The following is a 27,871-nucleotide window of genomic DNA, read 5'->3' as shown; positions in this document are numbered from 1 at the left end:
GCAGAAAGACAGTGTTTTACACATACCAATTTTCATTATTGTACAAGATACAGTAATGGAGGAAAAAAAGTCGAATATTTCCAAACATTTTACTGCTGTAAGCTGTACCTAACCCCTTGAATTATTGCGCTAATAAATTCTGATTATTCTGCTCAATATTTGAGATGTCGAGAGAAAATAAATGTGGGGAACTTGCGTAAGTCGTTTTCAAGTCAGATTTTCTGCCTTGTGAAGATATTTAAAGCAACGTCTTACTTTATAGTCATGTTGGAAACACGAAGTGAAAGTTGTAGTACGGGGTAAAGTCGTTACCATAGGTATTCCTTCGGATCTTGTTATGATAAGTTGTATTATTGATTTTCAGTACCTGCTTTGCATTTCATATTGATACATTCAGTTCCTGTGGCCTACGTGACCTCTTGCATTTCCTCTAACAAAGACCAGTGGTTTTCAAACTATGGTCTACATATTAATCGACAAAATAATGAGAAAAACAACGTTATTGAAATAATATTTAGATAATTGGGTGGAACTTATAAATCCAACCTATATCCGTTAATTTTACTACAGAAAAAAGTATTAAAAATATGTTTAAAAAAGCAGAAAGATTACCCAACTGAATTGTTGTTTAAACATTTCAAAGTTTTCAACATTAAACAAATTTATTATTTTATTTTATTAAAATATTTTCACAGAAATCTTAATAACTTTGAAAGGTATATCTACCGTACATAAATATAGAACTAAAAATACGAATTCTCTGCGTTTATCTGAACCTAAATGTAAAACCAATGTACAGCTTTTTATCATAGCAGGAGTCAAGGTCCCAGATTATTAAACAAATTTTGTTCTAATATTATTTTAAACACGAATCCTCTCCAAATTAATAAAACAAATAAAAAATTGTATTGGATTTATAGTTTGGTTTTAAATATATTAAACACTTTTTAATTTATTCACTATCAATATTAATTTTGTTTTTGTCTGTATTGGAATCCCCTCCTGAGCACGAGTCTTACTCATTCAGGAGTGGGCTAGTTTATCTTACATTGTATTAACTTGTATTCATTTCAAACTTACTAGCAATAAAATAAATAAATAAAACATTTTAATATAACATAAATAATATAATTTCTGCATAGATATCTACCGTGACCGTGGTTGTTTCAAGTTCCTGTAGATTTCGTGGAGGCGGCACACAGACGCTGTCCTTTATCTAACCCCACAAGAAAAAATCGCATGGGTTAAATCAGAGATCGCGAAAGTCATTTCATGAAAGGTTGTTGACGTTTTCCACTCGTCCTATTCATTGTTTTGGAAGCGCGCAATTCAGATAGTCATGAACTTCACAGTGAAAGTGGAAAGGTGCTTCATCTTGCTGATACAGGTAATCATTAGAATCTTCATTCAGTTGCGGCGTTAACCACGATTGGAGCATGTCGAGATGGGATATGCCAGTGACTGTGGCTTCCATGAAAGAAGAAAACAGGCCGTACAGTTTGAGATGACACAAAAGACATTCAAATTTGGTGAATCACGTTGATGTTCAGTGATAGTGCGTGGATTCTTAGTACCTCAAATTCGGAATGTCCACTTACTTGGAACGTTGCCTCATCGCTGAATATGAGATGCTCCATAAACCTGTCTTCCTCCCCAAACTACTGAAAACTCCAAGCGAAATAAAAGCTACTTTTTCGGCGTTTGCGCTTCTGATGAAGTTGTAACTTACACGGCTTTATTTATAAACGTTTCCGTAGCACCTTCCACACTGTCTAGTGCGATATTCATAGTTCACGAAAGGCTTTTCGTAAGGACTTCTGAGGGCTACATCGAAAACACTCCCATGCTTGCTCAACATGTTCATTGAAAACTGCAGGACGTTCTTTTCTGTGGATACAAGCAACCAGTCGTGACAAATTGGTGATGCCACTTCGTTATTGACTTCCTTGTGGTGTCTCCGTTCTATATTTAGTCCGAAAAGAACGTTACTCTAGCGCAGAACAACCATTTCTATGGAAATGTAGGACGCAAAAAGATTTTTCTTCACAATTTAAACTCCATTGTTGTGTTGTTGCTGTTAACTAGGAAACCTGCAATGAAACAAAATCGGAAGCGCTCTTCTTACACATGGCACTTGTGTCTCATAGTTTATCCGCCAGGCTGTGCGCTATAAATAAGATAGGCTTACTGAAAGTGGGACTTATGTTAGAGACAGGATGTATTACAATCAATACTAATATTTTCTATGAATGAAATTGGTAGGATACTTAAAAGTGACAAAATTTATTTCATTTTTTTCATCATACAGAAGAAACAAAATTAAAATCAAATCGTTTGAGCCGTTTTAGAGTTCATCGTCATTTTTTGTTTCTGCTTTAAAATGATTTTTTATGTCTTATATTGGGTCCGACAGAAGAACAGGAGATTATAAGTTGGTTTTTGACTCAAGAATTCTGTTTCTTTTCAAATTAATAAACTTGAGATTATAAACTACATAGTTTGCTATTTATTTCTTTGAAAAGTACGTCCTTTAAGTGATTACCCTGGGATGAAAATTTGCTTCCTGAGACATTCACAAAGTGACGATAAAGTTTTTATCCAGGCGATTTAAAATCTCCTCACAAAACGCCCTTGAGCTGAGAATATCGCGATGTTTTAATTGATGCATCACCTGAATTTTGCATGGATTAAAATGTAAGTAGCATGAGAAGATGAGACGGAATCGTGACACCATAAATCAAAATTGCGAAATTCACGGCCAGTAGCCTCAAAATTGTCGTCCTTCTTGTAAAAGCTTTTAATTGTAAAAGAACGTTGTGCACCGCTCCACCTTTCCATGACGTCTAAATGACATTGTATTGGCAATAGAATGTGTGTGCAGTTTGTCGCCCGTCAGCTGTGCAGTGAGAGATATACGCTTCTTAAAATCGCCCGTTTCTTTGCCGAACCATATATTTAATGTGCAATATTACGGGATAAATTGTCTTGAAGATACGGAATGTGAACAAATACTCGTATTTCAGGAGAAATGCTATACCAGACAAGAAACTAATTTTTCGGTACCAGGATTCTGTTAAGTATATGTTTCGGCAAGATTCTGGAAGTCCATTCTTAAATTATCACAACACGTTCTCTGTATTATATTATTAGTAGGGCTCGGAAGTTGATGAAATATCATCTTTTTTCTGAGATATCACAGACAATGCAAGATGCAATGTAAGCTCGTTTCACTTCAGCACGAACAATTATAGCCTACTTTTATTTTGCATTTTTCGATCTTTTATTGCATATTGGTGATTTTTAAGGAAATATAGTACTTTTGTAGCATTTTTACCATTTTCTGCTTTCAACGGACTTTTTTTACGTTGTGGTCGTACTTCATATTCGGGAACCTACTGCAGATTGCTTACGCAATTTGATTGCGTCATGCAGGAATTTTCCTTATGGTTGCATAGCTTTGACTCTTGATCACGTGTGTTAAGTGCTTCCCTCCATTCAACGAACAGAACAAATATTTCCCGCAGTCAACATTTTATTGTACTCGGAAGTAAAGACGTACAAATGCCGAAAGTGAAGTAAAATAGACAAAGTTTTTGCTACAGTTAGTTATAGAGTTTGGTAACAATGTATGTTCTACAGACGGAAGTAGATTATACTATTTTATAAGTTGTGTGAAATTAAAGAAAGTGTAGATGCACCCAGATATATGGTGAAAGCGGGAACGAAACTAAATCATTTTACCCAAAAAATGGTTCACATAACATGCATAGCCCTTGTTCTTCATAGAGTGTATGAACTACTGCGAGTTAACAATATGCAAAAAAAAAAAAAAAAAAAAAGTGTAGAGAAAATTGAACAAGAAGTTAATCAGAAAATGAAAAAGATATTGCAAAACAACATTGAGTACCAGCCTAGTTCATATATGTAGTAAATAACTCATCGCTATGTTAAAATCGGCAGCACTTTGAAGAGAACAACCGCCAGGATCGCCACCCGTCCGCCGTAAACGAACACGAGATGGCAGTACAGTCGCTAATGCAATTCAAATGGGAATTATGACGTGATTCCTTATGTAACAACTAGATGGCAGCGTAGTAAACCTGACAAAAGTTGTTAACGTCAAAGTCTATAAGGCCGACCTATCTGTTACATATAATAATGATTTATTTTAGCTGGCAGAGATAAGGCCGTAAGGCCTTCTCTTCCACACAACCAGCAAAAAGTGTATATACATATGCATGAACTTACAAAGAATTCAACAATTTGATTTAGATGAGAGTTACATGTATACAAGAGTTATTTACGAATTAAACAACAAAATACTATGAACTATTAATTAAACACTGAAATAAACTGTGTAGCAGAATTAAACTAAAATACATAGAATGTTAATATATTTCAAATTATATTAGATAATAGAAAGAGATTATTATGAGACAATTTTGAAAATGCAGCACAATCAGGATGATGTCTAAAGAAAAAAAGCAACAGTGTAGTCTGTAATATTTTAAATCAGTATGATTGGAGTGAAATGCTAATAAGGTTATCTTTTAAGCTGTTCTTAAAGGTGCTTGTTGTCTTGCAGCCCCTAATACTTTGTGGCAAGGAATTCCATTGACGCGAGGTGGATATTGTAAAAGATGAGGAATAACAAGATGTTCTATGAAGAGGTATATTTAGCGTGCCACAGATAAGTGATCTGGTATTTACGTCGTGGTTAGAGTATAGATAAGAGAAACGAGACGAAAGGTAATTTGGTGTTGAGGTGTGCAGAATTCGAAAGAGTAAAGACAAAGAGTGTAAAGTTCTGCGTTCTTTAAGTCGGAGCCACGAGAGACTTGCGAAGGACGGTGATATGTGATCATATCGTCGGATGTTGCACACGTATCTGATGCACATATTCTGAGCTCGCTGTAACTTGACTGACAGTTCAGAACTTAGATCACTTAACAAAACGTCACAATAATCGAAGTGTGGCATTACTAGGGTTTGTACTAGGGTAAGTTTTAGTTGCTGGGGCAAGAAGTTTCTCAAGCGACTCAAAGAGTGAAAGGAGGAACAGATTTTTTTTATCGTTTCTTTAACTTGAAAATTCCAACTTAGATTATTATCAAAAAAGAAGCCAAGATTTTTTACGACAGATGAATAAGGGATTAGCGTGTTGTTAAGGGTAACAACTGATCTAGGGTACCAGTCAATGTGTAAAATCGAGAAAGTTCTGCAAAGTGAGCATTTTGACTTCAATGCTTTGATGAAGATTTTTCACCAGGGGGGGGCCTTGATCGTTTCAAGTATGCGCCCATGACGTCAGTTGAAGTAAAAAGGAGTTATTATTATTATTATTATTATTATTATTATTATTATTATTATTATTATTATTATTAAAATCTTGGTCATTTTTTTTTAAATTTTAGTGTCAAATTTTCAGAAATATAAAGTCATTTTTAAACAAATCAGAAAGAAATCACAATAGTAATCAAAAGACGAAAGTGGAATTGGATAGGACATAATCAGGAAAGAAGATGGAGCAGTAGAAAGAATGGCTTTGGATTGGAACCCCCAGGGTAGTACAACAAGAGTAAGGCCAGGAAGGGGAAAACTTGGAGCGAAGTGAAGGAGTTGGCTGCAAATAGGGTCCGATGGAGGCACTTTGTGAATGCCCTATGCTCCTCATGAGGAGATACAGGAGTTTGATTGATTGATTGATTGATTGAAGGTTATTTTTCTGCGATTTTTAGGTCATCAACTTCCGAGCCCTAATTATTAGAAAAATAAAGGAGGTAGAGGCTTGAAAACTCATACGTTACTGCCTTAACATAATAACAGTTCATAACTCGCCAGAATTTGTTATACTAGATACAATATCTCTCTTGATCAGAAATTATGTCAACAAGATAATGTACTATGTACTGGTCTGGATGCTTGTGGCCCGGAAAATCAATACGTGAGAAGAAGTTGATTAATTAAACATTATCTTTCCGAGATAACAGTCGTGAGATTCATATACTGTCATGCCATGGCAACTGCTATCAGTGACTTACTGACATCGATCAGACCTTCGTCACCGTTAAGCAACTCATACCCTGAAAGCTTTATTTTATCTCTGCCTGATAAGGTTTCATATTTTTTCTGACTCGAAATTTCTTAAAATAAAATGAGCGGCAACCATCCTACTCTCCTATGACATCATTGAAGGTGTAACTTCACCATCCTAATCAAAGTACGCCTGCTCTGAATGAGTATATTTTTAAGGTACATACGCACTCTAGAGAGGAGGAGCTCGTGACAGGAACAGTTTGGCTGTTGCGCATGCGCTGACCTCTCATGCAGTGCCAGCGTGACACTTACGTGGATTTATTTTCGCGTGTACATTTCAAATCAAATCAAAAAGTTCCCTTCATGGTTCGGTTACACATCTTGCATATAAAGGTTATGTTTGGTTAATTTAGGTGTTTATTAATCATTATTTCCGCACATGCGCAGGCAGCCAAGATGATCCTGTCGCGAGTCTCTAGAGGTGTAGTACATTTCAATAAATACAAATTGTACAAAATTGTGCTTCTACTGTAGACGTTATCATTTCGAAAGCTAGCGAATAGGGGCGTGGTTTCAAATAGCTTTGGAGTAACAGTTGATGCATTCCTTTGCAGTCTTCACAGGGCCGGTGAGGTGAGTCAAGTATATTAGGTACAGGCCATTCGTTATCTCGTGAAACCAAATACATGCGTGAGCTATAGCTCATAGCGAAAACCTTATGGTGAGAGTTATTATTTTTTTACAATTATTTGAAAAATTAATGTAATTAATACAATTTTCAAATTTCTAAAAAAAATATCTCATTCGCAGGCTAACACAGGAAAATGTTTTCTTATTTACTTACTTACGGCTTTTAAGGAACCCGGAGGTTCACCGCCGCCCTCACATAAATCCGTTATCGGTCCCTATCCTGACCAAGATTAATCCAGTCCCTATCATCATATCCCACCGCCCTCAAATCTGTTTTAATATTATCCTCCCATCTACGCCTTGGCCTCCCCAAACATCTTTTCCCCTCAGGTCTTCCAGCTAACACTCTATATGCATTTCTAGATTCACACATACGTGCTACATGCCCTGCCCATCTCAAACGTGTGGATTTAATGTTCCTAATTATGTTTAAGTGAAGAATACAATGCGTGCAGTTCTGCGTTGTGTAACTTTCTCCATTCTCCTATAACTTCATCCCTCTTAACCCCAAATATTTTCCTAAGTACGGAAAATGTTTCTAGTTATCAAAATTAAATAATCTCTGTAAGTTCTATGAAAAGGATTCATTCTAGTCCTTTCACTAGTTTATTAGAAAATTTGGCACTTACGAGAGTCGTCCGGAATGTAAATTTCCCTGAGGCCGTTTACAGACAAATAACACAATTTCATGGTAAGATTTATTGTAAGCAATTGTTGAGCTATTTTTCAGTATATTCCTCACAGGAATTGAGACATTTGTCATACCGTGGCATCACCGTACTTTTGTATCCTTGTGTCGTAGAAGTTCACCACCTGGGATCAGAACCAACGTATGACAGTCGTCTGTACCTCTCTGTTGATCCCACGGTATGATAAATGTCTCAATTCCGGTGGGGAATATATTGAAAAATAGCTCAACAATTGCTGTATCTGTTCTAATAAATATTTCCATCAAATTGTGTTTTCTTTCTGTAAACTTACCCAGGGAAACTTAATTTCTAGACGTGCCTTGTACGTAACAGTTTTTCAATTTTTCACGAGAATTTAAAAAAAAATATTTTATTAAAATCTGTATATGTTCACTAGAATATATAAATTTTACAGGTTATGTTCATCCGAGTTTTCTTAATTTGTCTTAAAATGTGAAATAAATAGTTTTTAAAAGTTGATGAGATATAGAGAAAAATGTGGGGTGCTGTATTTTATGGTATATTTATACTTGCCGTTTACTTTGAAGTGTCCAGGGTTCGAACTCTTTAAAGATTCTATGAAAATGTTAATGATCCAGGAGACTGTGGCTCAAGTTTGGTGAACAATAATTTGTGTTTTCCCTAACATTTTCGTTTCGCAACTGGTCCATTAATGCAATAAGATGTCAAAGCTTCTGAATAGCGAGTGTAGTTGAAGAGCAGGTAGTAAATAGAGAATTGACAGCCACTGAAATCAACAACACTGACACTATTGAACTCTACGAATGTAGAAAGTAGAATAGTGCTAGATTCTTGCGTCGTCACTTATGGAAGCATCGAGCTGTTGCGATTATTCTCTCCGCTTTCTGCTTCGTTTGACCTTACTGGATGTTTGAATTAGATTCGATGCAGAGATAATCAGAGTTCAGGTTAATAGATTAGGTTTACATTTTATTTGTGTCAAAGCCCCCCTCTTGAGGTTCAACGTCTTGGACCCGCTTTTCGTATAAATGGAACCCCAGGGACACCTGGCGGCGGAGTTTGTGATCGTACCTTGTGGTAAGAAGTCGCTGTATAGAGGTTCGCGTTGTAATGAAAGTCTTCAGTGAAGAAGCGTGGCTCAGGGTCAAACTGTGCTCTTTTCTGCCTTATGGTAGGTGTAGGTTGTGACTTTTGTGTTTATATACCATTTTACGTTCATCGATAATGCACCAAATACTTTGGTCATTTGATTTCAGCAACTATATTCACGTTTTGACTGATTCCTTGTCGAATCCATATCATCATTATCATCCCAAGAGTCCGCCTCTAGAAATCTAAATCCATTCCACCTTTTGCCGTATTTGACGTTTTGCAATGTACAGGATGGATCTATGTTACGTCACGATGTTGCTTCTTCATACGACGAGTAGCGCTATCTCTCGATATCATTCATAATCATCATCGTCGATCTCGAGCATTTTCTGGAATAAGACGAATCTGTGGATTAGTTTGTTGTATTTGACGTTGCTCGTGGTACACGATAATAATTCACTCAGGCATGAATTCTCCACAACACTACAACTACCATAATCATCATTATTGTCATTGTGTTCGTCATTTTTACAGAATTTAAACTAGAAAATAAATAATTGTCGCAAAATTGTACAAACGTAAAATCATATTTGTGAAAATTGCGTAAAGTTTGTCCAATATTATAAATATTTCTACAGAAAGATAAAATTAATAAAGTATGCAGAAACAAAAAAGTTATGTAATTTGTTTCTTGGAGTTTTATTACTTTCAATTATCTTACCACACTTAGATATACTTATATGAGTAAATCATTTCACGTAGGTATGTTTAGAATCAATTGCTGCTGAATATACATCACATTAACGTACATCATTTTATGAGCACTACAAACATTGAAATTCTTTACGAGTAGGTCCTTCAAGATTAATTGTTAGCAGAGTACTAACTCTTTTTACTGAAAGGCGGTTTCTAATTCCAGTTTTTACAAGGTTCATGCAACTAAATCCTCGCTCACAATTCACAGTATGCGATGGGATTATATGAATCGATTAAAAGAAATTGTTCACTTAACTTACATGAATTGCACCAACTCTTTGAAATCCATTCCTGAACATCTATTGCTCAATACCTTTTTGAACATTGCCCATGCCATTAGCATTTCATTTAAATTCAAATTAGTTCAAAGACATCTCTGATTTCATTTTCTCCATTACCATCTTCGTTTCTGAAGTCAATGTGGTTGTCGCATTTTTGCACATTTACATTGAAAGTTTGCGAGAATATTGTACGAAATGGAAATGTAAAAATTGGAAATTTATCCTTTGAAGAGATGGAAACATTCAAATACCTGGGAGCAACGGTAACAAATATAAATGATACTCGGGAGGAAATTAAACACGGAATAAATATGGGAAATGCCTGTTATTATTCGGTTGAGAAGTTTTTATCATCCAGTCTGCTGTCAAAAAATCTGAAAGTTAGAATTTATAAAACACTTATATTACCGATTGTTCTTTACGGTTGTGAAACTTGGACTCTCACTTTGAGAGAGGAACAGAGATTAAGTGTGTTTGAGAATAAGGTGCTTAGGAAAATATTTGGGGCTAAGAGGGATGAAGTTACAGGAGAATGGAGTAAGTTACACAACACAGAACTGCACGCATTGTATTCTTCACCTGATATAATAATTAGGAACATTAAATCTAGACGTTTGAGATGGGCAGGGCATGTAGCACATATGGGCGAATACAGAAATGCATATAGAGTGTTAGTTGGGAGGCAGGAGGGAAAAAGATGTTTGGGGAGGCTGAGACGTAGATGGGAGGATAATATTAAATGTATTTGAGGGAGGTGGGATATGATAGTAGAGACTGGATTAATCTTGCTCAGGATAGGGACCAATGGCTGGCTTATGTGAGGACGGCAATGAACCTCCGGGTTCCTTAAAAGCCAGTAAGTAAGATACATTGAAAGTTTGTTGCATTTTTAGAAGTCGAGTAGCAAAATGCGACAAATGCGACTGTGGCTTAAAAACCGCATTTTTATCTCAAGCATCTTCATCTAGCATAATTCACTTGTTAGTCTTCCATATTGCTCGTGGTCCAACATGGAAAATGCATCATGATACTCACCATAATCATCAGCATCGTCATATCGACTTGGAACGTTCTCTAGCGGCAACGCGCCAAACTCTAGATCATTGGTTTCCAAACTTTTTTAAGGTGCGACCCCTTTTGGGTGAGCCTTCTGTTTGCGACCCCTCCACTACCGTACCGCTTCTTGGCCCCATTCTAAAAATATAAATCCCTGTAAAATTGCATATGACTAGGCTTCGTATTCCAGCTACCTAAAGACTGAAGTTAAAGACACATTGGGTATATAGTACGCCGAACACAGATAATACAACATATAGGGATATAAACAAACAGGTCGTAACTGCGTGTTCGTGGAGTACAGTCAACTGCCGACATTCTGAAGCTATACTAGTAAACACATGCTTGAGCCGTGATGTTCATTTTCATCGTGATCTTTGTAGTGAACAATAAAGTGCATTCGTAAGTTAAGGAACTTGAACATATGCGGATGTCATTTGAAATGGTTTTAAATTGCAAGAAATTCTTTGAATAGCACATAACGTTATTGGTGCATGATATAGTACAAGATATTCCTATTGTCTGATATTTGTTCGTGTTTCGTTAGGATAATGCAGATCGCTCATCACTGAAAACCCACTAATTTTCTATGTAGGTATTTCTCTATAAATTAGATTATTCAATTTATTAATTGGGATGTTGGCACTGAAATCATGGTAGGCTACAAAAATCCATGCTAAACGTCGAGTTAAAATGTTCATAATTGTCAGATTTTGATGGTACTAGTTTTTTTTTTTTTAAGATAAGATTCAACACACTTTCTGTGCCTTTTGGTATTGCAGTGTCTTTCAGTGCACTGTTTTTCTCACTTTTACGTATATTTTATACAGTATATGTAATGTTGCCTATATTGGCAGTGAAAATATTAGTTCAAAAATTTCAATAATGCCTGCAATATTGCACTTTTGAGCGTCTTACCTAAGGCTTTTTACCTCTGCAATGAACCTTCAATCAGCCACAAAGATGTAGTTATTTAAATAATACGACTACTAAGAACAGTGATCGATAAAACTACTCACTATGGCTGCGTTCCGATTTTGACTTTCTAGAGAAAGAGTACAGAGGATGCGTAACTATTTTGTATATGAACGTATCTGTACCAGCGCTGTGACGTCACATATACTTCGAAGCAGACAACTTCATTCCAGTTTATAGGTAGCTGAAATACGGAGCTGACATATGACTATAATTTTACCCAAAACCTGTGGGTACCACACAAAGTACGATTTTAAACAACAGCTTTCTGAGTATTTTCCGGAAGAACATGAAAATAATTATGACAATCACATACAGATCCATGCTGAATCCGGTTTTAGACGACTGCGTTCAACTGACTTAAATTAAAAAAAAAGAAGGAAAACTCATTGAAATATGTACCTATGATGGAATGCTGAAACTAGCGATACAAGTCGGCATATATCTATTTTTTTGTATTCTTTCCTAATTGACAGATAATATTGATGAATTGAGACAGCGGACTTACGGTCCCTACACAGCGACAAGACGTTACATCTTTTGGCTTAAGGCTGGTTCACAATAACCCGAGAACGGAAACGACAACGAGAACGGAAATATTGTTAAAATGAATGTATATACATAAATGTGAGCATTCACAATTAACTATTGTGAATGATCACATTTAAATACATTTATTTTAACATTATTTCCGTTCTCGTTGTCGTTTCCGTTCCCGGTTTATTGTGAACCAGCCTTTACGGAGAGAGCATAGCATTGAGTACAATGACCTCTATGCAATTGACGTACACTAACGTTCAATATCGGGACCGAAAATTCGCTGTCTGTTGATGATATGTTAATTTGTTTTCAATCAAAAAAGATAGTTTTGAAATTTTATATGATACATAAGCTTGTTTTATTTTCTATGCGCGTTTTAGTGTGGTGTCTGTTATATTTGTTGACGATTTTAGCAGTACATGTTTTCCTTTTCTTTCTTAAAGCATTTCGAGTGGCATAACTAAGTTCCCCCATACTAAGTTCCTCCAACAGATTTCCTGTATTTCTCTGCCTGCTCCTCTTCGAAGATTCGTGAACGAGTTTTCGGCGTCGTACCGGGACGAGTCGTTGGCCTGAATTTGAAATTGAAGCCACTGTGAATAATTTTTTAATTTGTTACTGTTCTGTTCATTTTTACACTACCTTCTTTTCAAACATAGTGAAAATTTAAAAGATTACATTTAGCCTTACTTTTGATGGTCTGACGGGCTTGGAGAGGTCAGTGAACAGTTTCTAACAATAAGTACGTAGGCTATAGGGCTTTCGTTATATCTGTCGTGTTGAAATCTTTACTTTGCCTGAATTTTTCACCACTTCAAATAGTTCTACATGCTTCAACCTAGATATACCATCTAAAAAATTAAAACTCCTTCAAGGCTGTGAACAGAGGTGAATGGAACCTATACTAAAAATTACATGTATCATTGTACTAATCAAAATAGCTTGCTTGTAATGCGTATATTTTTATAACTCAAGTTAAAATTTGAATTCGCTCGAAAATAAGACGTATTCTAAAAACTATCGTAGATGTAAATAATATAACTTAATTGTTGTATATCTGACTTAGCTTAATCTTCATTTTTCTATTAAACTTTACTGAAATATATAGGCAGAAAATTGCGTAACATAACGAAGACGTACTGCTGTTTAGAAGCAACTGATCTGCGCGTGTTTCACCTTAAACCTATCGCACTTTGGACAGAATAATCACAGGAAGGGAGATTGGACAGTTTCCTTAGACTTTTATTGTGGTCTGATTTTATAATAAATTGTAGTAAATCAAGCCGTATGTTATTGATGATGAACAGTAGTATTTTTGGTGTCACAGAATGCTCATTTAGCCATTGTGCGTACGCGGCATTCTTGACGTGACGTACTTCCACAAGAAAAAGTCTGCTCAGTTCCGCGTCCTTTAACACCTGGGAAATAAAACAGTTAACAAAGAAATAAAAGACAACAATTACGTACGAATCCCCATGGGTTGCGTGACATTTTGAATACCTACTCTGATTTACAATTAAAGTTACTACACATTATAAGATTTTCCATAAACTGATTAGCTCACCATAGAGTGAATTGTTAGTGTAAAATTACTTCGATGTATATGAGAGAGTCATTTTCATTAAACTAATCGGTTAATTAGCTTCTGAGATTACTTCATACAAATACAGAAACATTCTCTGTATGTTAATAACTTCCGTTTGTTGTTGTCCAAGGCCCCCTATAGACGAAGTCATTTGTTTTTATTTCATTACAGCCCATTAGGTGGCGATAAAAACGCATTATTATTTTAAAACTCATTTATCTAATTAAATATCAATACTATCAAAATTTTGCATAGAATAAAACTTATCGGAAATCATTTTCAAAGAAACTTTTGTTATGTAACATTTTTCACAGAAATCAGTAATAAGCGAGGTATTTCGATTTATTTAATTCAGGCTCCCTTATAACTCCTCTTTTAAATAACGTATTTTAAATGTCATATAGCCTAAAATCTAAGTTGGAACAAACTTAATTTATATTCCAATTTTCATATAAATCGGTTCAGCCATTATCGCGTGAAAAGGTAACAAACATCCAGACAGACAGACAGACAGACATACAAACAAAAATTTCAAAAAAGCGCTTTTCGGTTTCAGGATGGTTAATTATACATGTTGATACCAATCATTTTTGTAAAAGCGAAAATTACCAGAAAAATTTCGGTTACAGATTTATTATTAGTCCACACCTGTGGAGTAACGGTCAGCGCGTCTGGCCCCGAAACCAGGTGGCCCGGGTTCGATTCCCGGTTGGGGTAAGTTACCTAGTTGAGGTTTTTTCCGGGGTTTTCCCTCAACCCAATATGAGCAAATGCTGGGTAACTTTCGGTGTTGGACCCCGGATTCATTTCACCGGCATTATTACCTTCATCTCATTCAGACGCTAAATAACCTTAGATGTTGATAAAGCGTCGTAAAATAACTTACTAAAATTATTATTAGTATAGATTTTTTGTTCGTTTGTTGTTTGTTTATTTGTTTAATAGGAAAAAGCTTAAATAAAGGTAGACAATACAAAATTGTGGTTAGTTATGTCATAACAATAAGAAAGCATGAAAAACGAGACACAGATGCAGATATTACAAGATACATATTATGTAAATATAAATAGAAAAAATAAAAAAAATGAAAAAGAGATGTGTACATACTGGTACACATTAAGTTTTTTAAATTCAATATGTAAAATGTAAAAATGAAACTTGAAAAGTAACAAATAAATATGTTTTTTCCCCACATACTTTGTTTATTCATATGAATAAAAATCTTGGATGAGATGATGAACAGAAGCAGATCAGAGAACCGAGCCTCCGCGGCGTCATTTCTGTCTCACAAACGGATTTTTGCAGTCTCATTTTAAAGTAAAACGAGGAGAAGCAGGAACTGAAGTTCGAAGTCATTTGTCTTCTCTCACCAAGATTTGAGATTTTGTAAATAACCTTAAACTGTCTTCCATGGATAGTATATACTTGGCTGTGTTTCATGGCAATTATTGATGTCAGTATTGACAATGATTACATTGTATTTATAATAATAATAATAATAATAATAATAATAATAATTATATATATACAGGGTGAACCATAAGTAATGTCATTAATTTCAGGGGATTATCCTTTGAGAAGGGGGGAAAGGAACTGGCCACCCTACCCGATTACCTCCTGGCCTAGTTGCCTCGTAAGTGGTGCCTTGTTAGTATCACTTGTGATGTTCAGACTGTCTTTGGACAGTTGACTAAACAACAAAATCCTCTGAGATATTTCTAACAAAAAAGTTTAATGCAATTTTGCTCGTTTTTGCTTCCTTTTCGAGATAAAAATTGTTTTATATGAAACATTTCATAGCGTGTTTTGGGAAAGCCATTGATTGAAATCCCAATACGCTCACTCAGTTTAAGAGAGTAGTGTATTATGATAATAAATGAAGGAAAGAACTTTAGTTTTGTCCTTTATATATGCAGAAATTTGATCCCAACATATTTAACATTTCGTTCTGCAAAGGAATTTTTCAATGTAACATTTGTTCGTATCAAATATCTGCAAATTTAAAGGACAAGACTAAACTTCTTTCATTCATTTACTATTATAATACACTGATCTCTTAAATTGACTAGCCATATTGGGAATTCAGTCATTGGCTTTCCCAAATTAAGTTATGAAATATTTCATATAAAACAATTTTTATTTCGAAAAGTAAGTAAAAAGGAGCAAAATTTTGTGGAACGTTTTTTTAAAATGTCTCAAAGAATAACCCCCTGACATTAATGACATTACAGTGGGAGCTCTTAAGTTCGACAGAAAACAAGTTCGACATCCAATAGTTCGACTGCTTACGTAGGAGAATTAGACACGCCCCTATACGGTCACTAAGAAATGGGTTTGCCATTTGAATGCGAATTGGTTCTTGTATTGTAATGATACTTTTGTCAAAGGAAAACAGAATATTTTATTGATTAGGACATCCATATTTAATCACTGATTTTAAATTAATGAACTCTTCTTTTTCTATTTGAGAATTGTGCCGTTTGTGAGACGGAACTGTCGAAACACACTGTGGTACTAAAAGCGCATACACAAGTCTCGGGGCGGGCAGGAAATGCAAGTACAGTACTGTATTCGTTGATGGATAACCAATAAGAATTTGTATTCGTTTCACCTGGTACACCCATTACCCTTATTGGACAGAACTTTCAATTCTGTTCAGTCGAATTTAGGAGAGTCCACTGCACTTATGGTTCACCCTGTACATATAGTCGGTAAAGGTAATGCAATTCAATCGATATGGATAAAGAATTAACATTGTTACAGAACGGAAATTGTAATATAAACATACTTTAATAATATAATAGTGCACAAAACACGATAGTTATATCAAAATTTATTGTGCATAATAAAATCAATACAAATCGTTGGACGAATGTATTACCTGTTGTATTCCAATGAATATCAAGACAAGCTTCGCTTCTGAGTGAGAGTTCCTGTTGTTTTTACGGTGTCAGATTCAAGTCATGTGAGTATCAATGCTCAAACTCTCTTATCAAACGTGTGATGTTAGCTGTAGTCGTTTCTAGAACAATGTGAAAAAAGTCGAGAAATGAACACATGAAATTAACATTGCAGCTGGAAGAATGGTATAAACATAAGACAAAATGAGTGATTATTTTCTACATCCTGAGGCAGATTTTAAGTTAAAATGTGAAAGAAGTAGTGTTTTGTGTGTATAAGATATATTTATTAGTGCATTTGACATGTGTCCAGACTCTAAAACAGTGCTTCTCAACCTTTGAGAGGGCGCGGCCCGGTAAATTATTTTTATATAAGACGAAGGTCCGGTCCCGACAGATTTAATTGGAAATACCTTTCCATTTTTTAAAGCTCATGCATTAACTAACATAATTATTAAGTATTAAGTATGGCGTAATCTTACGACTTAAAGAGTATTAGTAGCTATACTGTGAAAGCGATGTGACATTTTGACAAATAATTCAATTAATTATCAATCACTGGATGAGGGGTTCAGGAGTAAAACATGATAAGTGACGTTTCAGTATTTGAAGTTCTTAGGTAGGTACCATTTGAGACAGGGAAATCAAAAACTCCCTAACTCCAATAAACCAAATTTTACAGGAGAGAGAAAGAACTTATTATTTCTCTTACTAACTTTAAATATTATACATTTATCTATTAATATTTGTGTAAAATTACATTCTTTATCAATTAAATACTTCAAAATCTAAAATTTTACATTATCTTACGCTACAATTTTGAAATAAACACTGCTGGAGTTAGTGGTTTTCTGACTTCCACAGTGTATGAATTAAGAAAAGTGAATTAATATGAGCAATGTGAAGAAAAAAAGATGAGTATATCTTAATTCCCTTATGAATATACGAGAAGATGGAAGTTTATTATTAAGATTAACATCGCTACATTTTTTAAAATTTCAAATATATGAGACAGAAAATCACAAATTACCATAAAGAACATCAAAATACACAAATAAAACTACAAACAATATTAAAATGTTTACAGTCTAATTCATGTTACAGATTCTGTTTTTTTCTCTCACTCTCATGTTCTTCCTGTGCATCTAGATTCTAGATTATTACTGTCCGCAACCAGAGTTTGGTAATTCGTCCTACTTTCCTCAGAAATAAACTGCATTAAATTTTGCAAGTCCTTTTGCTTTCTTCTTTCAATGGCAATGCTGAATTGTACTTTAGTTGACTGGGGAATGATGTATCTGTATTGGGTTTCTGAAAGTTAATCGACTCGATATTGTGCCTTTAATAGCCTTACTTACATGGATTTCATAGATTTTTGTGACATTCTGAATACCGTATCGTATCACTTTACTCAGCTGGTTGAGCGATACCGGGAAATTAAGCTTGGAATGCAAAAACTCTCTTATTCCGTGGAGTAAGTGGAGTTCTGACTTCCACGAGTTTTAAAACAGCCCCAGAATGGAGATGGGAAACAGTACGTATTATGCAACGCATTAGTCTACATGGTAATAAGTAGAGAGAGCATTTGGTGTACGTAAACCATTGAGTTAACTGTTACACGCACTATATCGTAATGTATTAGGGAGCAAGGAAGGGAGGGGGGGAATGTCATCGTGTCGCTACAATAACAACGACTGGAGTACAGTTCCTGCAGCAAATTATTTATCTTTATTATTCAGTAATTTCACTTTATAATATTAAATAACCTTTTTTTATATTGTGCATTTAATTACAATTATCTGACACATGGGTGTTTCAGTTTTTTAAATGGAATATTTGCCCTAACGAACTTGTGGCACAAGTCTTGGTAAAAATCACATTCCATATTTGAGTAGCTTCGACTTTCTTCGAATTCAACAACTTAAAACATTCCTTGTCTCTTTTAGAGTTGTAGTGTTTTTGTACATGGTGTCTCATATTGCTCAGTACATCGACTCTACATACCATGCATGTAAGTTTTTCACCATCCGTGGAAAAGAGTTGCGATCCGAACTCCTCAACAAACAGGTGCAATTGTACATGCCGAGGCTTCTTTTCTTTTGGCATATAGTAAACTATGTTGTAATGTAAAGGCAAATAAATATTTTGCACATACGGTAAACATATGTAGGACAAATTAGGACTGTGATAGGAGAAAAAGTAAATACAGGAAATAGTGTAGAAGGACCAATAAAGAAGGATATAAAAAAGACAAGAAATTCAAATGCCCCAGGAAATGCACAAGTATTCAAAACTATCTCAGACAGCACGTGTAAAATCAGAGAGCTCAGCGCGTACAATGACTGTACCTTGTAGGTAAGACCCCTTCCCCCACCTCGTGACGTAATCAAAGCTCTCGGTATACTAAACTTGTGTCCACTGATAACGTACCCCATCTACTCTCTTTGGTAATAAGCCTGTAGGCGCCTATTTTGCAAGTCTACGTAAAAACATAGCGCTGAGCTTGAACTGTGCACGGGTAAATCGACGGACTATAAACTTGTAGTTCTTCTCGTGAGATAAGATGTTAATGGAATTGTAATTAAAGATTGTTCGATGATTTTGTAATTTTATTGTTCGATGCAATTTGATTAATGAACTGTTTCGCTTTTTCTTATACAGGTATTTTCCGCTGTACCTTGTGCTATGCATACAGATAAGACTCTTTAACTCGTCAAGTATTCATGAGTAAATCGATAGATTGCAACTCACAGTTCTGCACTAGTTTCAATGTTTGGCTCTACATAGTAGAGGTCTGCCAGGCCCGAACTGAAAGAAACCCGAGATTAGTTTATTTTTTCTTTAATTAATCAATTTATATCAATACACCATATTGTATTTTATTATACTTTGACTCTGTATACATGTTCATGCTCATGATATTTAATATTTATTGTATCTTGTTGAATTAGCAATTTAATGTTAAGTTGTATTTAACAACAAAGTTATATGTTTTCCATTTCTTCATGGTTTCATGTTATAACCGTTCCTACAATTTATTTTAATATATGGCTCAATAAATATACTTGTGTATTTATTTTAAAAAAGTTTATAACTATCAATTAATATCTGAGGAGAAAAATTCGCTCCGGCGCCGGGGATCTACGTACCAAGCGCTCTGACCACTGAGCTACGCCGAATCCAATCCACAGCTACGGATCGAACCTTCCTCCTTGAATATTTCCCTTTTGGCCTGACTCCAAGTTAGGCATATATGTTGACGTATATGTCCAATGTCAACTGTCATTATATTAGGAGCGCACTCAGCTGAGTGACTTGTTTGGCCGGGATTCCGCAGTTAAGTGCACAGTAATCTGTACAGAAATATACACTGCTAGCTATGAGAATATTAAAGATATTTTATTAATTTGTCCTACAGAATAATATCTGTAATATTGACAATTAATATTTGAGGAGAAAAATTCGCTCCGGCGCCGGGGATCGAACCCGGGTCCTTGATTCTACGTACCAAGCGCTTTGACCACTGAGCTAGCCGTCATACTCGTATATGCCTAACTTGGAGTCAGGCCAAAAGGGAAACATTCAAGGGGAAGGTTCGGTCCGTAGCTGTGGATTGGATTCGGCGTAGCTCAGTGGTCAGAGCGCTTGGTACGTAAAACCAAGGACCCGGGTTCGATCCCCGGTGCCGGAGCGAATTTTTCTCCTCAAATATTAATTGTCAGTATTACAGATATTATTCTGTAGGACAAATTAATAAAATATATTTAATATTGTAATTATCAATGCGAGCCCGATCCAAAACCCGAAGACTAGCAGAGGCCACAGGGGTCAGGAACAGCTGCGAGAGAAATCATTCCAGTAGGAGCATGAGAAAGGATAATCTGCCAATCTACCACGTAAAACAGATAAGCAATGCTCTGTGTCTAAGACAGAGTAGAGACGAGACAAATGCCGTTGCGAAATACGAAGTCAAACTAATCAATAACTTCCGATACCTGTAGTGTACTCTTCTGGATGGGTACCAGATGGACATCTAATCGTGCATGCATTAAAATATTCTTACTATTTTTTATCAATATAGGCCTATAGCTTAATTCGCGAAAAAAAATTATTTCGTTTCTTTAAGGCCTGAACTCGACCTAGGCCCGCGGGTTCGACCCGAGGTCGTACAGATCTCTACTACATATAGCATATTTGCGAACAATATTCTTTTCTGAACGGAAACTTGTAAAATCTAAACAAACATCACGACTAACAGACAAAAAATTACGAGTTACATTAATAGTGGCAAATTGTGACTTTTTCCCTAGCTTTTTGTGGCATAGTAAAATTTGAAGTGAAATAAAAGATAATGTGTCCATAAATCATTGATGTGTAGTCTACGTCAGGTGCTTGTGTTGACCGCCCGCCACTTGGATCCAAACGGAGTACTTTGTATTTCACGACTGATATCACGTCCTGTGTATTGCGGCTTGCGTCCAGTGACATCGCGAGTACAAATTTGCTGATGGCTGGTCTACGCAATTGTAGGCCTACTAAAGAAAGAAAAAGAGGAAAGATGTCTCGTCGAATGCTCTTCCATCAAGACAACGCTTCTTTCAACAAAAGTCTTAGGCCTGGTCAAGAATGAACCGGGAGCGGAAACGACAACGAGAACCTAAAAATTATTAAAATAAAAATATTTAAATGTTGGCATTCACAAATAACAACAAGCTTGCCGGAGTCCGGGAACGAGAACGTGAAAATTGGCGAAGTTTTAACTTTGCCGTTCTCGGTTCCGATCAAAGCCTGCTATTATTATTATTATTATTATTATTATTATTATTATTATTATTATTATTATTACTTAGGTAGCCTATTTGTATTAATTGTAGATTTGGTTGAGTGGAAGAGAAGGCCTCAAGGCCTTAACTCTGCCAGGTTAAACAAAATAAACACTACTACTACTACTACTACTACCACCACCACCACCACTACTACTACTACTACTACTACTACTACTACTACTACTGCTGCTGCTGCTGCTGCTGCTTTCCGTTGTCATCGATCGTCGTATATTTTGTCGCAAGGAGGCCTACTTCATCCATAGTTTTCTAACTAAATCAGAAATTCAGTAGAATCACTTTCAATTATAGGCTTACTACGTGTTATGTAAACAAACTGATACACGTGAATTGAATTCTTAAATATTCCAAGTCATAAATTTGAAGTTGGTTAACCTGTGTTTTTGTTGGCTGGCTTGTACTCGTGAGAGAACGCCATTGGTCAATAGTACGTAATTAACATCAGAATACGTAATATCAACTTAATATATTGTTATTGACATACACATCGATATGCATAGTCTTTCCTTTCTCGGTTTATTGTGAATAAAAAATCTTCACTTTCACGTCCTTCGCTCTCCGTACTCTACTCTTTTTCGTTCTGGTTGTCGTTCCCGGTTTATTGTGGACCAGCCTTTATTGTTATGAATACAATTCACAATGCAGGATTTGACATACTGCTCATCCCACCTGCTCCCCCGACCTTGTACTAGTAACTATTATTTGTTTTGAAAACTCGAAGTACATCTTAGAGGGAAAAAGGTTTAGAAAAATGACTGCGGAAAATTTCTTTCCAGGACTGTCCGAAGATAGTTTGGAACCTCATAATTCACGCCGATAAGGCATAATTCATGAGGAAACTAAGCCAGGAGATAATTGGGTACTGTGGCCAGTTCCTTTCCACCTTCATTGCTGACTAGCAACATATTACACTAATCAGACTTCAGATGTATACAAACAATTGAAGAGTCCACTGCAAGAATGATGGATGTCACTTTCTCGTCGAAAATGAACCAAGACTGTCAATGCATAGCTTAAGGGGACACTCAACTATATTTTGGAACTTTTTTCCTATTTGACCAATCTTTTTCAAATTTGGAGAAAAAGTTTAATATACACATGGAAAGTAACATGCAAAATCTCAGCTCATTAGATCCAATACTTTTCAAAATAAAAAATATTTCAATTTCTAATCAATCATTAATTGAAATATCACTTTTAATTATCATTTTTTATTTTTTGGCTTTGTGCACTTAACTGTGACTTCTCAATGAACAGGGGAAGAATTCTGCTTATTGATTTAGTTCTGTCACGTAAATTAGTGTAGAAATTTAATTTTTCATTTCTATAACACTTTTTCGCCAATTTTTAAGTTGAGTGTCCCCTTAAGACATATAGAATGTACATAGAGAGTTATATGGCATTAACACTGATAGTCATTGTCCAGTAATGATCGGAAAATCACAGTTAAGCTTTGAGCACTAAGCATTTCAAACTTTCAATTGCTTCTCCTGCAAAATGTATTTCAAATGACATCCATCATTCTTGCAGTGGACTCTTCAATTGTTTTTCCTGTGACGCATATCGTCAAGTGAGATGTACTGTCTGATAATAGATATAGATATACATATCAGCCAGAACCTCAACCAGATGTGAAAGTACATGTTAATGTTATTTTATTATATCGGGGATAATAAATATTATACCCTAATATGTTGATTTGTCCAGTGCAATTCACAAGTAATAGTAATATGCGTTACAAGAGCGGTATGTTGAAGTTTTCATGTTCGAAGAAAAGTTTGAAAAAGCGAAACGTAGTTGAGCTTTTTTAATTTCCAAGAATTGAAAGAAAACATACCGCTCGTGTATCGTACATTATTTTGTGCGAAGATCGTTTATTACATACCTGAAAGAGGAATTTCTAATTAGTTGCAATGAAATCTCCATCTTGGTTTCTGTTCAATGACGGCAAATTTGCAAAACAAAAATATCTATCTTCAACATTGTTGCTTTAAACTGTTTTCTGTGTTTACTATACTCCAGCAGGCCGTGATATACGTATGTCTTTCTTTTTTTTTTTCCCCAGTCTATGATGAGTCTGGAATCTTGTTGATTTTTTTCACGGCTTCCTTAATGTTACTTGCATCACGAATGCAGTAACTTTAGTGGAGTTGTAGAGTTTACTTAATTTTTGCAAATATTTAAAAACAATAATTAACAGTGCAATTTAGGTGAAATTGCAGTGGTAAGTTTCCAATTTATAATTATTACTATATTGAACGTCTCTAAAAATAATATGTTAAAAGCCTAAAGCAGTAAAATCAATATGCCACTTAACTTAAGCGGTAAGAAGAGGGAAATTGTTATGTGTGTTAGGTTGGGAATACTGAATGTGGAATTTTAGACTTTCCGCGGATTGGTTTTGTGCGGAAACCAAGCAAATACGCACGATCTCGCACAAAAGTATTTTACATGTTTATCTTTGCAGAGATGGACAGCTTGAACGTTAGCAGTGCAGGGTTCTACAAAACCTGGTGGCCAGGTCATGTCCTGGACCAGCATCTGCCACCCTGCGTCTTCAACGTGGCAGAGATGGTCATCAACACACAACCCTACACCTGGATGCAGATTCTGCTAGTCGTCCTTGTGCTGGGCGTCCTTTATTATTATCTGGTGCTGCCAATGAACTATGTCAAGGTACATACATTTAGACTAATTAACCGACTCCTAGCTTGGCAAGTTTTAGTTCACTCAATTGCAAGTTTCTCAGCAGAACAAACCGAGTTCAGTTCTATAGCATTGCTGTGAGATCTGTGGTGTAAGAAACCAGTCCTGGAACAAGTAGCTTTTAACCCCTTCCTGCATACTGGAACAGTTATGGCACATTGTCAAGAATAGCTGGATTTGATCATATGTGCCATCAGTTAAGGAAAGAGAAAACTACCCCAAGTTATTTGAAAATAAAACCGGTGTGTGCCATATCTATCCCATGCGGTAAGGGGTTAATGATATTTATAAAATAAATGTAGGAATATAATACAGAGATCTTATCTGAAAGAGTCGACATTTACCGCCATGGGATGAAATTATGTTAGACGTCATTCAGGGGCGTCATTTCAGTTTGTGCTATTTTAGAAAAAAAAAAAAAAACTTACAGGATATATCGCATAGAGTAAACCCTACTTTGGCCCATTTCTTCTGAAATGAATTATTTTCTATACCGCAAACTGGGGTGTCTTTTAAGTTGGTTATTTAACGGCTGTATCAACTACTAGGCAATTTAGCGTCGATGGGATTGGTGGTAGCGAGATGATATTTGGCGAGATAAGGCCAAGGATTCACCATATAATACCTGATATTCATCTTACGGTTGGGGAAAACCTCAGCAAAAACCCAACCAAGTAATCAGCCCAAGCGGGAATCGAACCCGCGCCCGAGCACAAGTTCAGATCTGCAGGTAAACGCCTCGACCGACTAAGCCGTGCTGATGACTGTAAACTTGAGTATACACTTATAGCCTATTTGTTTTCATTCATTCATAGTTTTCTGCCCAAGGGCTGGTCTTTCACTGCAAACCCGGTATCCTCCAATCTTCCCTATTTTCCGCCTTCCCCTTACTCTCCGCATACGATCTACATATCTTGATGTAATCCATCATCTGATATATCTTCTTCTGCTCCGAACTTTTTTCCCGTTCACCATTCCTTCCAGTGCATCCTTCAGTAGACAGTTTCTTCTTAACCAGTGATCCATCCAATTTCTTTCCTTTTCCTGATCAGTTTCAGCATTATCCAGTTGTTCCATCATTTCTTCACCCACTCTTTCCAGCTCAGCTTAATTTCTTATTTTTCCTGTCCATTTCACACGTTCCGTTCTTCTCCATATCCACATTTCAAATCCTTCTAGTCATTCCTCTTCACGTGGTCGTAATATCCATGTTTCTGCTACCATATAATTACACTCTACACAAAGCACTTCACTAGTCTGTTCCTTAGTTTTTTCCCAGAGGCCCGCAAAAGATGCTCTCTTTTCTATTAAAAACTTCCTTTGCCGTTACTATCCTCCTTTTGGTAGCAGCTCATTAAGTGGTGAAATTTCGATTATAAGCTTATAGTAGTGTAGAATTAGAAGGATAGAAGATACCGAATTACTTCTAAGAAACATGCCTCATATCTGTATTTTTCACTGTAGGCCTAAAAATAGCAGAATCTGACATTAAACGAAATCTGATATGTTTTATCGGAAGTCAAATGATTGATGCACTGCAAGGCAAAAGAAAATAGTAAAAACGTGAATCTTTTTAGAATGGTCGTAGCTTTAAATAGGAATTTATTTTGCCTTCAGTGATCGTAATAATTTTATTCTTGTTTTTGAGAATGTTGTTATGTCGTGTTATTGCAGAATTTGAGCGAAGTGGGCTACGGCCACCTGTTAGATGGTGGCGTGGGATTGGCACAGCTCAAGGGAAAAACCAAGCGAGAAATGGTGCGTGAGGTGCGACGTATGAGGAAGATAGGCAGCCTGCCGCCCGTCTACCCAAATGGTTGGTTCATGCTCCTGGAGTCTGACAATCTGGGCCCAGGCGAAGTGAAGCATGTTGCAGCCCTAGGTAAGCAATTTTGCAGTTTTAGTGCTGTAGAACATATCTTCCTAAGAGCTGGAATAGTGAAGTTATTATTGTTATTATTATTATTATTATTATTATTATTATTATTATTATTATTATTATTATTATTATTATTATTATTATTATTATGGTATTCTCAGAAGATGAATTATACAACATTCAATTTTTAATTTTAACAAAATTGGAATTAAATATGATATGAAAATCAATAAAGAAAAAACTAAAATTATGGCCTTCTGTGGAAAATATCCTGTACCTAGCAAATATGTTTAGATTCAAAAATATTAGAAAGAGTAAATTATTTTACATATATCGGATACAATTTATATTTTTTTCGATGAAGTAGACATTTCACAGAAAATTTCTAAATACACCAAAACAATGAGAATAATTAACAACATTATGTTACCTTCTCTTGAATTACAACTTTAAATTTTTTATTTTAACAAAATTGGAATTAAATACGATATGAAAATCAATAAAAAAAATAAAATTATGGCCTTCTGTGGAAAATATCCTGTACCTAGCAAATATGTTTAGATTCAAAAATATTAGAAAGAGTAAATTATTTTGCATATATCGGATACACATTATCTTTTTTCGATGAAGTAAACATTTCACAGAAAATTTATAAATACACCAAAACAATGAGAATAATTAACAACCTTCCCTAGTATAAATGCGTACTAGAATTCGCCTATGCGAGACCTTTACTTTGTTACGGCAGTGAGGCATAGACATTGAGAAAGAAAGACGAAAGCAGAATAACGGCCAATGAAATTAAATTTATGGTATATACAGGGGGATATACGAAATGGGTTCACAAACGCAATGAAGATGTAATGGAAGAATTACAACTAGAACTTTAATTAATCACGTAATATATTATCGGAGCAACTGGATAAATCATCTGCATCGCATGCGTAGAGATAGAATCCCAAAAGTCATGCTCCACTATCGTCCAAACAGGAAGAGATCGCCCAAAGAAGCGCTGGATTGAAAATTCAACTGTGAGATCGTAACTGGCCAAATGTCCTAATACTTGAAGGGAAGATTATTATTATTATTATTATTATTATTATTATTATTATTATTATTATTATTATTATTATTCTGTTGTTTTTATTATGAATTCTTATAAACTATAAAATCTCTTGGCTTTCTATTTGATAACATAACGTCATACCACCACTGCACCCTGTTTTGCCGAATTATTCCCCAGTTATTATAGACGTGTAAAGTATTTATATCTTTCATTATACGAGTAGTATACAAATATCTATAGTCCTTCCCAGGAATCTGTAGAATAGAAAGACGAAACAAGACTTCTGGCAAGTGGTATGTGGGAGGGTTGGGGCAATGATCGCCCTGGGGGGAGGTGTTGGTTGAACGAAGCTAGCAGTCGCTTGCAGGGATTGGATCATTTCTGTCTGAACTCTACTCTACCTTCTACCACGAGCATCTTACCCCTCAGAGGCCTCGAGCTGATGCTGTCCGCAATACACTCCGGCTCAGACAGACTCGGACCCCATATGCGCGAAGTTATTCTATAGATCGCTGGGATTGACCATATGTCTCTGTCTTTCCAATGATCTCTTTTCTATAAAGGCCTGCTCGCACCTAGCGAACCGAACCGAACCGAACCGAAACGATTTGTGTTGCAGTTTATATGCAAAGCAAGGAAAGGAAATACTGGCTTCATGGGATTTTAAAACTAGATATACGTGGGGAATTTTCCACTTTATGTCACTATCTTCTGAGAGATGAAAGAAAATTCCGTTCCTTTGCTCGTCATTGGATTTTTATCGTATTTTTTACCTGATGCTTCTATTAATTTAG

At 35.7% G+C, this 27,871-nt stretch overlaps 1 protein-coding gene across 2 annotated transcripts in view; it reads left to right on the top strand.

Annotated features, from left to right (window-relative positions):
* Window positions 1–27,871, top strand: part of nvd (cholesterol 7-desaturase nvd) — a 363,650-nt gene that overhangs the window by 298,751 nt on the left and 37,028 nt on the right. For both annotated transcript variants that reach the window (XM_069816745.1, XM_069816737.1), the window contains 2 exons: window positions 23,894–24,102; window positions 25,807–26,014. In XM_069816745.1, the coding sequence (XP_069672846.1) occupies window positions 23,896–24,102; window positions 25,807–26,014 (415 nt within the window). In that variant the 5' untranslated portion in view covers window positions 23,894–23,895. The remainder of the gene's footprint in view (window positions 1–23,893; window positions 24,103–25,806; window positions 26,015–27,871) is intronic.

This window comes from Periplaneta americana, chromosome 2, assembly GCF_040183065.1.
Source record: "Periplaneta americana isolate PAMFEO1 chromosome 2, P.americana_PAMFEO1_priV1, whole genome shotgun sequence".
NCBI classification, from domain to species: Eukaryota; Metazoa; Arthropoda; class Insecta; order Blattodea; family Blattidae; genus Periplaneta; species Periplaneta americana.
Note: the sequence above shows the minus strand (reverse complement) of the source record. Positions and strands in the feature narration are given on the sequence as shown.